Source organism: Phodopus roborovskii, unplaced genomic scaffold (genome assembly GCF_943737965.1).
Source record: "Phodopus roborovskii unplaced genomic scaffold, PHOROB, whole genome shotgun sequence".
NCBI lineage: Eukaryota > Metazoa > Chordata > Mammalia > Rodentia > Cricetidae > Phodopus > Phodopus roborovskii.
The window spans coordinates 13019191-13032896 of record NW_026126480.1 but is presented as its reverse complement, the minus strand read 5'-3'; the positions used below and the strand labels follow the sequence as shown (position 1 = coordinate 13032896).

Genomic DNA, 13706 nt, shown 5'->3' with positions numbered 1-13706 from the left:
CCATTAGAGAATCAGAGTGCTGGCTTGGCATTGGAGTCACACACCTTTAATTCCAGCACCCAGGAGGCAGGGGCACGTGAATCTCTGTGAGTTCAAGGCCAGCCTGGTCTACAGAGCAAGTTCTTGGACATACTCCAAAGCCATACAGAGAAACAAAACAAAACAAAACAAAATCAGAGTTGAAGCAGGCACCCACAGCTAAACACTGAGTCGAACTCCTGGAATCCAGTTGTAGAGAGGGAGGAGTCATGAGCAAAGGGGGTCAAGATTATGCTGGGGAAACCCACAGAAATAGCTGACCTGAGCAAGTGGGAGCTCATGGACCCCAGACTGACAGCTGGGGAACCAGCATAGGACTGAATCAGGCCCCCTGAATGTGGGTGTCAGTTGTGAGATCAGGACAGTCTATGGGACCTCTGGCAGTGGAACCAGTATTTATCCCTAGTGCATGAACTTTGGGAGCCCATTCCCTATGGAGGGAGGTGGGGGGTTGGGGTGGGGGTGGGGAGGGTGGGAGAGGCCTAGACCCTGCCCCAAATGATATGACAGACTTTGATGATCCCCCATGGGAGGCCTCACCCTCCCTGGGGAGTGGATAAGGGTTGGGATGGGGGTTGCTGGGGGACATGGAAGGGAGAGGGAACTAGGATTAGTATGTAAAGTAAGATTTTTTTTATTTAAATAATAATAATTAAAAAAAAAAAGAACTTACTTTTACCATTCCAAAAAAAAAAAAAAAAAAAAAAAAAAAATCAGAGTACTATGTGAAAAATGTGACAAAACTTCCAGGAATGATTTTTAAAACTGGCTAATTTATGTAACAAGGATACCTAACATTTGCAGGACACAAATATTAGAGGCACCATGAACAAAGTTAGCTTTTTATTTACCACTGTTGCATCCATCCATTCATCCACTCAGTTCTTCTTTCAACAAACACTAAATATCTACTGTGTACCATGGCACTTTGCTGTGTGGAGCAGAACCAGACTAGATGGCCATTATATTCCAGAGAGGACATCAGACAATAAAAGAAAACAAGGAAGAGAAACAGACATTGGTAAATTCTATGAAAAAACCTAGCTGTGTGCTGGTTATTACCTGTCAAACCCTACCTGCATTGGGTTCTCATTCTACCCTGGTAACTGAATTCACTTTCAGACTGAACTTGTATGTGTCTGTCTTTTTTTTTTTTTTTTAATTTACTTATTTTTATTTTACATGCATTGGTATTTTGCCTGCGTGAAGATCTTGGTGTTACAGACAGGTGTGAGCTGCCACATGGGCACTGGGAACTGAACTCAGGACCTCTAGAAGAGCAGTCAATGCTCTCAACCTTTGAGTCATCTCTCCAGTCCAAGCCTTACATGTTATGTGTGAGTATACATATGTGTTCATGTGCATGTGGAGGCCAGAGGTCAGTCTTCAATATTATTTCTTAGGCACCATGCACCATGTTTTTTGAGGTTGGCCAGGAATTTGCCAATTAGGCTAGCTCTACTGGCTGGCTAGTGAGTCCCAGCACAGGAATCACAAGCATGTGCCACCAAATCTGTCTATGTTAACTAGGTTTGGAGTTTGAACTCATGTTAAGCATTTTACTGATAAGTTATTTCCCTACCTCTGATCCTACATTTTAAAAGGTATTTTGCCACTATATAAATGTTCATGTTCATTTTACTATATCTCTGAGAATTTCAGAAACATTATGTTTTCTAAATAGCTAAAAATGCTATTTAATAAATGAAATAATGGGTTTGGGATCCAGACACCAATAGCCCAATTATTGTCATAGTATCCTTTACTGTATTAAAAACAAAACACTAACACACTTGTTTGTTTTCTTCTCTTTCCTACATTAAGTTTAAATGTAGTGACAACAACAATCTCCAATTATTTTTATTTTAAATTTTCACCAAGTTTGGCTACAGAGAAAATAACAGTCCATTTATGAAATCCAAGAAAAGAAATCCAAGAAAAGCATACCGAGTGTAGAGTGCCGTTGCTGGTTATGGCTGGAGGGCGGGCCCACCGCTCATTTTCCAGTTCCTCCATCACCTGGTTCATGGCACTCTTCAGCCATGTGTCCACAGAAACCCCAATCTGCTTTAGTAGATCTAGCCGTGCTTCAGCTTTCAATTTAATTATCTAAAAAAACCAACAAAACAAATAAGGTGGAGATCAAGGTAATTTCCCTTCATACTGATTAAATTATCTCCAATTTATTAACAACTCAGGTCCTTGTGCATTTGATGTATGTGCTCTATCACTCGGTCACACCTGTTGCACTTTGCATTGCACATGACCACAGAATAGAAAACAGAAAACTAGGAAGAGATGAGAATGCCACAAAATCTTCCTTTTGCTGTTAAGAAGAATGGGACTTAGAACTGAAGTTCAGCATCTTCTGTAGCCTTCTAAATGAACCCCAAGGCACTATGTTTTATTCTTAGGAAAACACCACAAAATGTACAGTCCAGTGGGTATTAAACATATTAACACTGTTGTACAATGATTATACCATGTACTATCAGATTACTTTCATCATTTACAACTAAAACTAGGGGCTGGAGAGATGGCTCAGTGGTTAAGAGCACTGGCTGTTTTTCTAGAGGTCCTGAGTTCAATTTCCAACAATCACATGGCAGCTTACAACCTTCTATAATAGGAATTGATGTCCTCTTCTAGTATGAAAATGTACATGTAAAAAAAAAATACTCATATACCTAAATAAATCTTTAAAAATATTTTTAAAAACTCTAAAATTCTAGGCAACAAATATCAGTTTCCCTATCCCCTTCCATAGTACTGGTAACTACAATTTGACTTTCTGTCTCTATGAATTCAACTGTTCTAGGTACAACCATACAGTATTTGTGTGTGACTATTATCCTTTAGTTATTATATGCATGGGATATCTTCTTCCATATATTTTTAACCTATTTCTGCCTTCAGATTTAAAGTGTGTTTCCAATAGACAGCATATAGTTGAGTCATATTTTCAAAAGATTTTATTTATTTTAACTTTATGTGTATTAATGTTTTGCCTACAGATATGTATGTATAACATATGTGTGCCTAGTGCTCACGGAGGTTAGAAGAGGGCACTGGATTCCCTGGATCTAGAGTTACAGAGAGTTGCAAGCTACCATAAGGGTACTATGAACACAATCTAGCAAGTGCTCTTGATTCTAGTTCTTGTATCTTTTTTTAAAAGATTTATTTATTTATTAGGCATACAGTGTTTGGTCTACATGTATCTTTGCAGGTCAGAAGAGGGCACCAGATCTCATTACAGATGGTTGTGAGCCACCATGTGGGTGCTGGGAATTGAACGCAGGATCTCTGGAAGAGCAGCCAGTGCTCTTAACCTGAGTCATCTCTCCAGCCCCCTTGTATCATTTAAAAACAATCTCTTCTGTTGATTGTATTTTGGTTAGAGAATTTAATATACTTATATTTAAAGTCATTAATAATACAGAAGGATTACTATTTGTTTTGTATATGCTGATAGCTTTTTATTCCTCCCTTCCTGGAGTACTGTTTTCTTTTTAATTTAGCTTTTTAAAAGATTTATTTATTATATAATTCTGTGTGTGAGAGAGTATTTGTGTGTATCTTTGTGAGCTTATACACATCACAAGCATGCAGGAACCCCCAGAGGCCAGGAGGGCAACAGATTCTCTAGAACCAGAGTTATAGGTGATTGTGAACCCCCACATAGGTGGTGGGAACTAAATCCAGTCCCCTGCAAGAGCAGTAAGCACTCTTAACTGCTGAGCCATCTCTCCAGTCCAAAGTTGGTTTTCATTTTTACAGTGAGATGTTTTAATTCCTTTTTCATTTCCTTTTACAACTATTTGTATATTATATATGTTTAATGTATATATTTATAGGAAATTACATTTAATATCTTAATGCTATAACACTCAATTATTAATCTGCAATTATGTATATCAGATAATGTGTTTATGTATGTGTATGTGGGTGACAAAAGGTATTTAAAAAATTCCAATACTTTAAAACCAGGGTAAAAATGTGATCATTAGGGGCTGGAGAGTTGGCTCAGTGGTTAAGAGCACTGGCTGCTCTTCCAGAGGACCTAGGGTTCAATTCCCAGCACCCACATGGCAGCTCACACTGTCTATAATTCCAAGATCTGATATCTTCACACAAACATACATGCAGGCAAAATACCAATGCACATAAAAATGAATAAATTAAAAAAAATTTAAAAAAAATGTGATCATTAATGTTTTATTTACACAATTGTCTCATTCTATTTTTTTTTTTTTTTTTTTTTTTTTTTTTTTCTGTGTAGTACTGGCAGTCCTGGAACTTGTTCTCTGTGGACCAGGTTGGAACTCACAGTGATCCACTTGCCTCTTCCTCTCCAGTGCTGGGCTTAAAGGTATGTGTATGCCACCATACCCACCTCATTCTACATTTTAATTAGAGGCTGACAAGAGTACCATGGCTAATGTAAATAATCTTGTGAGAATTATAGAAATCATAACAATGTAATAATGGCTTATTGTGCTATATTATTCTTTTTATAAGTATTTGGCATATAGGAAGCACTTATTAAATAGCTGAATTAATTTGACTTTGCCACAGATTAACCAGCCACTTAAGAATTAATCAATCACTATACAATCCTTAGTTTCTGTGTTTACATTCATTTCTTCTCACTGAAAAAGGTGTTTTTTTTTTTTTTTTTTTTTACCTATTTGGAGTACCACAATGGCTGTTTTAATTAGCAATAAAAATGGAATGGACCCATATAGAGAAGAGACTAGACTAAGCAGATTAATTAACAAGGGAGGGGACCATTTATGTTGATAGGAATTACAAAGAAAGCATGAAGGATATGATAACATTTTAATCAGTATTTTCTCTTTTGGAAAAGTATAATAAACAATGAAAAACAATGCAAATAACAATATGAGCTAGAAAAAGGAAAAACAAAGGATTGATTAGCAGTTTCTCTGGAGTTCAGTAATACAAAAACTTCAATATGACACATTTGTCAACTAATTTTAGCATGGCTATTTTTGATTATCCAGTAAGTAGAAACTAAGTGAGAACTCATTTGAAGACAATTTCACAGATATTTAAAACTAAGATAATGGATCTGTTATCATGGTTCTATATTTTTAGTAAGAAATTATCTTTGAGATTGAAGACTTAACTGCTTGTGTCAGGAGAGGTAAGACGTTCTGTTGTGGAACTCTCCTTCCGTATTTTTAGCTTTAAACTAACAAATAGTAGGTTTGGTGTGCTGAAGGGATAGTAGGCCCTTCAACCCAAAGAAGACTGTGACCTATTGTTGCTACACTAGGGTGAAGTTGAGCAGCTTGGCGGAGGTAAGGGTTAGACAGTGACGCCATGGGGAGTCTGGAAATGTAAAATATAAAGACATCCTTTCACAGAAAAAATTTTGAGACTTGTCTCAAAATAGTCATTCCTGTTTTACTAATAATTTTCATCCACAGTGAATAAGCAACAAGGGCAACTCTTTCACCACAAGCCAGTGTTTACTACTCAGCAACTGCCTGCCAACAGTATTTGGCCAACACCTTAGTGTAGAGGTTTCCTTGTGACCCTGAATTTAGAGAGGAAAACACTACTCACTGCACGCATTACTCTCCCCTCTATGGAAGCCTGAGGTTCAGATTGTGCCAGGAATAATACAGAGGAGGGTACAGGAACAAATGGCAAGTCTGTTCTGACTCATATCACCTCCATGCTCATATCACCAAAACATGCTTACATTCCTTGTGCTTACTTACACTGCCTCTCCATCACCCAACCACTGAAGCACTTTCTTAAAAGTTTAAAGGGGGTATTTGAAAGTCACTATCAACTCGTACAAGAATTCCTTATTTGGATGTCATAACAGATGTTGGTTCAGAATCTGTGTGTTATAATGTATGTATGGGTTCCTGTATATGTGTATTTGTTATATGGGGTATACATGTGGAGGTCAGAGGTCAATGTTGGGTATCTTTCTTGATTTATCTCTCATTATTGTTGTTCTTATTATTTTGAGGCACGGTCTCACTCTATAGCATTAAATGGTCTGGAACTCAGTGTGAAGACCAAGCTGATCTTGAACTCAAAGAAATCTGCCTCCCTCTGCTTCCCGAGTACTGGGTTAAAGGCAAGCACCACCACACACATAACACACTAATACATACATACATACATACATACATACATACATATGTATGTATACACACACACACACACACACACACACACACACACACACACATATATATATATATATATATATATATTTATTTTTAAAGAAAAGTCCTAGAAGCTCATGGATCTGGCTAGCATGACAAGCCAGTAAGCTCCAGGGATCTACTTGATTCCACCTCCCCAGTGCTGGTATTACATGGGCACTGGGGATAGAACTCAGGTCCTCATGCTTGCATGGCAAGCACTTTACTAACTCAGCTATCTCTCCAGTCCTCATCTAGAATCTTTTCTCTAGTTATAATGCTGTATTATATCCCCTGGGGTATAATTTGCCCATCAAAAAGAAAACATTTCCTAATCTCAAAATCACATCTTTTGGTTAAAATTCGGCCTGGTGGGTCTGCATGACACACATTTGTGCTGCTTCCTTCCAGGAGACTCATCAGATACTACTTTCTGGTGACGACTCAACTCAAGTTCCACCTTTGTACTGACAGAGTTCCTCTGGTTCTGTGTGGCCCTGTTCAATATCCTTAGTTTTTTTTTTGCCTCATAACAAGAACATAATCTGGTTGGTTTTTTATTTTTTCCTTTATTTGTTTCTAAAATGTGTGCACAGGTCCTCAGTGAATTGGTTCCAATCACAATTAGTTTATCTACTTTCCAAAACCACATTTTCTTACTGATAACCTGACTCTAATCATATCAAACTGCTAAAGTATACCCTATATAAATTATCACTTCATTGCTTTTCATTTCAATTTCCCCCTTCTAGGGAACAGAGAATCATTATGGGAACTTTTTTTTTTTCCTTTTGTGGGAGAGGTTTCATAGCTATACAACCCTAAAAAGGGTTTATGACTTTACAAAAACTTAAAATCCATAAATCCACAATTATGTGTTTTTTCACTCCCTTTCTTCTTAGACAAATCTTTGCTCATTCCCCTGGGTTAGGCAACCTGCCATATGGAGATATTCTTAACATCTGAACATACATGTGTCAATTTCTCTACCACTAATTTAACTGACTTACTTAATATTCTGTGAAAACTTTAAAATCAACATCTGCACTGTGACATTCCTTTTGCTGTTTAATGTTTCATGACTGTGGGTTCTTTACAGTAGACTTAGTTTTTGTTTTAAGTGCTACAGGTACATAAAAATACTGTTGTGAAGACAATTGTTTAGTGTCTTCAACTTAAAATACCCATGTAGAAACTCAATTTCAAAGGTGCTTGTTATAACTGTGGCACCATGCCTGGAACTGAGTGACACGATATAACTGGCAGCTGTCCTTACCTCTGCTTTACGGATATTTTCTCTAGCTTCATCTATTTTCTGTTCCAGCTCTGCTCGACTTTGTTCTGATATAGCGACTCCATGACATTCCAGATCATTTAGAACCTATCAAAGAAAATGAAGATGAATGTTTTTGTTCATGTATTCCTTCTTTGAGTATTTAGGTAATTCCAAAGGGTTCAGTGGCTAAAGCCATGACTCATTTTTAAACTTTTACTCTTTAACTAATTTTTTTTGGGGGGGATTAGAGACAGGGTTTCTCTGTAGCTTTGGAGGCTGTCCTGGAACTAGGTCTTATAGACCAGGACTGTCTTGAACTCACAAAGATCCTCCTGCCTCTACTTCCTTCATGATAGATTAAAGGTGTGTGCCACCACAACTAATTTTTAAAAACTTAAAGTTGTAAAACAGGAGGAGTCACTGTCTTAGCTTCCCTTGATGGAACAACTTATAAAGCCATGCAATAACAGCCCCCCTCTTCTGGAGATGCATTTCAAGACCTCAATAAGTACCCTAAACCACAGCAGTATGAAACCTTCTACTTATTAGGGTTTCCAATGTGTTCTGTAGTACCACACATGGCACCTGTTGACCTGCCTTCTATGGTTCATAATAAGCTGGCACCTCCTGAGTACTGGACTTGCTTGATAAAGCCACAATTACTTGAAATTTGGGGTTACTTGAACACTAGCACTGTGACAATGAGACATCTCATCTGGTAACAGATGGTAATGCAGTACCTCACAGGCAAGTAGAGTTGGCAGTGTGGATATGCTGGATAAAGTAGTCCAACCCCAGGTAGGACACAGTAGGACTTTATTGTGCTACAGAATGGTAGGCATTTAAAAACTTCTTAAGTGTTTGTTTATCCATTTCCCATTTAATATTTCTGGACCTAAGAGAACTGAAGCCATGATGGAAAGTAAAAGAGTAAATAAGGTCACTTGCTATAATAGGGCATAAAATCAAGAAACTGACACATTCAACCTGCACACTTTTTTTGGGGGGGGTTTCAAGACAGGGTTTCTCTATAGCTTTGGAGGCTGTCCTGGAACTAGCTCTTATAGACCAGGCTGATCTTGAATTCACAGAGATCCACCTGTCTCTGCCTCTGGAGTGCTGGGACTAAAGGTGTGTACTACCAACACCGAGCTCAATCTGTACACTTTAACCCCATTGCATAATTTTTAAATTATGCTTCGATTAAAAGAAAACCTGATGGATGTGGAATATTTGTGTTTTTATAACAGGGTCTTATGAAGCTCAGGCTAGTCTCAAATTCACTAGGTGGCTAGCCTGGAGTTCTGATCTTCCAGCTTCTATCTCTTTAGTTTTAGGATTGCAGGTTTGCATAGTCACACCTGCCTGATGATGCAGTATTCTTGCAAAACAATGTAAAATAACACAAAGTCCTTATCCTTGCACAATGAATCTATCACATAATCTCTACACTAAGATATTACTATCCCATCAATTCATATTTTTCCAAGTCATTTTATTAAAATCTTGGTTATGGGGAAGAAAAGAAAATGATATATCATTCTCTCAATGTTTGTACCAAACCTTGTCATGTTTGTAAAGACTGACCTGGTTTTCCTTAACACACACATCCAACAGCTTAATGGTGCATATATACACTGACATTTAGAGCACTACTATTAGACTTTCAAACTTCTCAACACTGCTAATATAACTACCCAAAGAACCCGAGTAATGACTCTGAACACACTGCAGTATTATTTATCTGAGATGAAAACATAACAGTGGAATTTGTACATGTTGTTTGTTTGTTCACTGTTTTGCTGTATTGGTGACCAAACCAACTACCTCATGCATAGTAAGCAGATGCTCTACTAGTGAACTCTGTCTTGCACTTCTATATTTTAATAATAATAGACATTGTCAAATTGTCCCTGAAATGTTGTACATAACCTTCCCTGTATCATAACCACTGAGATACTGCCAAACTTTAAACTTATACTGACACAGAATTTTGAAAAATTGATCTAATTTTTATGACTTTACAGAAAGCATTATTTCATGTACTTCTATTTTACTTAGTATATAGGTATGTGTGTATAGGTCAAAGGAAGGTGTTAGTTCGAGGCCAGCTTGGTCTACATAATGCATACCAGGAAAGCCAGAGCTATGCTGAGTATGTAGAGTGGAGACCCTGTCTTAAAAACCATCACCACCAACAAAAAAAGCTTATGGGCTTTTAAAGGCAGGCAAGGATTAAGAGCATAATGCTGATTTATGAGAAAGTATAGGGAAAACATACATAGAATTTTTTCACATTCAGAAAATTAAACTCGTTGGAGTTGGAGGGAGGCTCAGTGGTTAAGAACATGGGCTGCTCTTCCAGAGAACCCAGGTTCAATTTTTAGCACACACATGGCAGTTCTCAACTGTCTATATATAACTCTAGTTCCAGTGGATCCAATTCCCAGTGCCACCTTCTGGTCTCCATGGGCGTCAGGCACACACACAGTACACAGGCAAACACAAATATAAATAAAATCCAACTCCTTAGATCTATATGAAATTTGATTTCAGTTGCACACAGCAAGAGTGCTCTACCATACTTACCCGTTGCTGATGAACAATGTTTTTGTGTTCACGTGCCACACGTGTGGCCCATTTCCGAGCCTCCTTATTTAGACTGTGTTCCTCTGTGGTACCAGTTTCTGATTCTAATTGTCGACTCTACAACACAAGAGAGAACAGAGAGAGAAGTACTGTTATCTCCACTGCAACTTCTATCAATCTGTAGTTGGACCAGAGGGTCTTCCCTTAATCAGCACTGACAATGTAAGGTATGCCCCACTACTGTGGAAAACAAGGTCTCATGTCACAGAAAGCCAATGTGAGGCAGCTACACAGAGATTAGTAGCCTTGGAGGCCACTGGGGATGAACTCCCCCTTTAAACACTTGACTAGCAACACTGAAGATTCCAGAAAATAATACCTGTCCTTTGAAAGTCTGTCTTTCACTGTTGGAACACTGTGCCCTTATATACCTGAGAGCATGATTATCTATTTACCTAACAGGAGGACTTCTCACAAATTTTCTTATGACTATCTTACTCATTTATGAGAAACTGCTAAATGCAACAAAATTTTCACCAGAGGAAAGAGCCACCCCTCATATTAAGAATTTTTAGCTGGGCAGTGGTGGCACACGTCTTTAATCCCAGCACTCAGGAGGCAGAGGCTGATGGATCTGACTTCCTCTGGCTCCACAGTGTTCAACACTTTCTTCTGGCCTCTTCAGCACCTACCCTCATGTACACACAGACATACAGAGACACACACATAAAGATAAATTAAACTTTAAAAATTTAAGGTAAATTTCCTCAACAACATATTTGACTTTTATATATATCTTAGGGCAATTTTCAAAAATTACCAAAGCTCATATTTTTTACAAATTTGTTTACTTATTTTAAATTTTTATGACTTTATTTACTTTTATTGTGTGAATGTTTGCCTTGAAAGTATGTCTGTTCAAAATGTGTGTGCCTGGTCTGTGTGGAGGCCAGAAGAGGGTATCAGATCCTCTGGAATAGGAGTTGTAGGTGGCTATGAGCCACTGTGGGAATCAAACTTGGGTCCTATGCAATAGCAGTCAATGCTCTTAAGTGCTGAGCCATCTGTCTGGCCCCCCACATTAGGGAAATTTTTACAAATTTTTAAATATATGCATAAAATGTCCTACCTAAGTAAAATTTAAATACCTAAAGTGGGTATTTACTTTATAATTATTAATCTGCAGAAGGTAAAAATAACTTTTTTTCTGCCTATACACAACATACTTATCTATTTTTATGAATGTTGACCTGTGCTGGTAAGAGGAGGAAGACACATGAGATGAATGTACCGCAGAGGTGCTGAAAAGCACAAATTCTGGCTCAGAACACAGATTGTTAGCTGTCAGAGATGGGTCTCTTGGTGTTGCCCATGGTATTCTTGAACCAATTCTTGATCCCTGCAGGCTAACTACAGGGAGGAATCATCTTGCTTGGGTTGACTGTTTCTTATTCCACACACCTTTTAGGTTTATAAAATGCTAAGGAACAGGGCAGTGAAGCCTACTTTTTGGAACAGTGTAAAAGAAGTCTCAAGGGATTGATAGTTATCAGTCTCATAAAGAAGGTGAATACCTTAAGATTTCATCATCTTTGTCATTTCTTCTATCTTGTAAATTAGGAACAAAGCTTAAAACAAAGAGGAAAATTAAGACTCCTCTTACATGAAAAAAAAAAAAAAAAAAAAACAAAAACAAACAAACAAAAAAAAAAAAAAAAACAAAAAAGACAGCCAGTATCTATTACTATGTGCCAAGCACCAAATCACATTGCTTCTTTTCATACCTAGTGAGGCAGTCACTTGAGGTATAAGAAACCTAAGTCTGCAAAGTTTAATACATAGAAAACAAACAGCAGAGTTTAGAAACTAATTCCATTATGTCTCTACTGTACAACCACTATATGACTATCTAATGCCTGATGACTCACATGACAGCTAGATGGCTCAATAATACATAACTAAATAAATGTACCTGTCAATTCTTCATAGAATAGGCTTTATTGGTGTGTGTGTATTAGTACAAACTTCATATCCTCCCAAGTAATTATGCATTAAAAACTAATTTCAGCAAAGAAATGAAGATGTTTGTCTTTTTTATTTATCTATCAAAATAGGGTCTCACTATGTGAATAGACCTGGCTGACCTGAAACTTGTTCTGTAGACCAGGCTGGTCTTTAACTTATGGTGAGCCTCCTACCTCTGCCTTCCATGGTTTGGGATTATTGGTATGTGTCAACCTAACCAATTTAGGACTTTTGACTTATATGCATCATCTAAGAAATGGTAATATGAGAACATAAAGACTGCTTTAAGAATCAAAAACTGTGTATAGAAATATAGACAAGAAAGTCTTCAGAGTTGACCATAAATAAGCTAGTAAGTGACTACACTTGCCATTGCATGGTGCCATTTGTGATCATATGATTGTTAATCCTACAATTCCCCAGTTGATGGTAGTAATGAATAAAAGTAAATATTACTTTAAAAGTTCATTTAGTGGCTGGGGATATAGCTTAGTGGGTAAAGTGTTTGACTTGTAAGCATTTGGAATTGAGTTTAAACACTAGAATCACTCACAGGCATTCATGCAAATGCATGCACAGGTATACTAGAAAACACACAATCACAAACATGAATTCATAAATGCAGAAAAATTCAGTTTGGAAGTTCCTTTCAGTACATAAGTCATCAAACTATATTAAAATAACTTGAAACAAGTTTTATCAGTATGATATAAAAGATATGCCAAACAACAGGGTTCAGCGGCCAGAAAATGTCTAGGTAGTTAAAAATATTACTGCCTTTCCAGGAGACCAGTGTTCCATTCCTAATATCCACACGGGGAAGCTGACAACAGCCTTTAAATCCTGATCAAGGGAAACCAATATTCTTTTCTGGTCTCCTTGTGCACCTACACATACATACTTCCGTGGGCAGCCACACACAAGCAGAAATAATCTTTAAAAAAAAAAGGTTAATTCTAAGCCTTAATAATAATACTGCAATGATATATTTCAAATAGATATTTATTTTGGAGTTCTGTAGGACGCATATGTATGCTGCAATTTGAAATGGGTCATATATATGAAAAGGTGCTGCTTCTTTTTTAAAGATGTAATTTTATTTTCTGTGTATGGCTATTTGCCTCATGTATGCCTGCGCATCACATATGTGCAGTGCTCACGGAGGTCAGAAGAAGGCCCTGTATCCTCTGGAACTGGAGTTACAGATGATTGTTAGCCATGTGAGTCTTGGGAACTGAACCTCTACAAGAGCAGCAAGTGTCCTTAATTGTTGTGTCACTTCTCTAGGTCCCCCAAAAGTTCTTCTATTTTTTTCTTGGCTTTGCTTTGATACAGGGTTTCCCCTGGGTAGCCAAGGCTGAACTCAAACTCACAATCCTATCTAAACCTCCCAAGTGCTGGGATTCTACAAATATGCTAACAAAAAAGTGTTTTTTTTAAAATATAGGATCTAATATAATAAGATGAAATGAATTAATAATAGGCTATACAATTAGAAAAATGTCTAACATGAACTAAATGTTCAAAGAATACCATCCATTAATTTTTGTTATTTTCCAATTTCAGCTATGCTGTTTCTTGAT

At 37.3% G+C, this 13706-nt stretch overlaps 1 protein-coding gene across 2 annotated transcripts in view; it reads right to left on the bottom strand.

The window, feature by feature from the left end:
• The window catches only part of Fchsd2 (FCH and double SH3 domains 2), a 182029-nt gene that overhangs the window by 22986 nt on the left and 145337 nt on the right, over nt 1-13706 (bottom strand). For both annotated transcript variants that reach the window (XM_051192377.1, XM_051192378.1), the window contains 3 exons: nt 10099-10215; nt 7510-7614; nt 1987-2148 (listed from right to left, as the gene is read on the bottom strand). In XM_051192377.1, coding sequence (XP_051048334.1) covers nt 1987-2148; nt 7510-7614; nt 10099-10215 — 384 coding nt within the window. The remainder of the gene's footprint in view (nt 1-1986; nt 2149-7509; nt 7615-10098; nt 10216-13706) is intronic.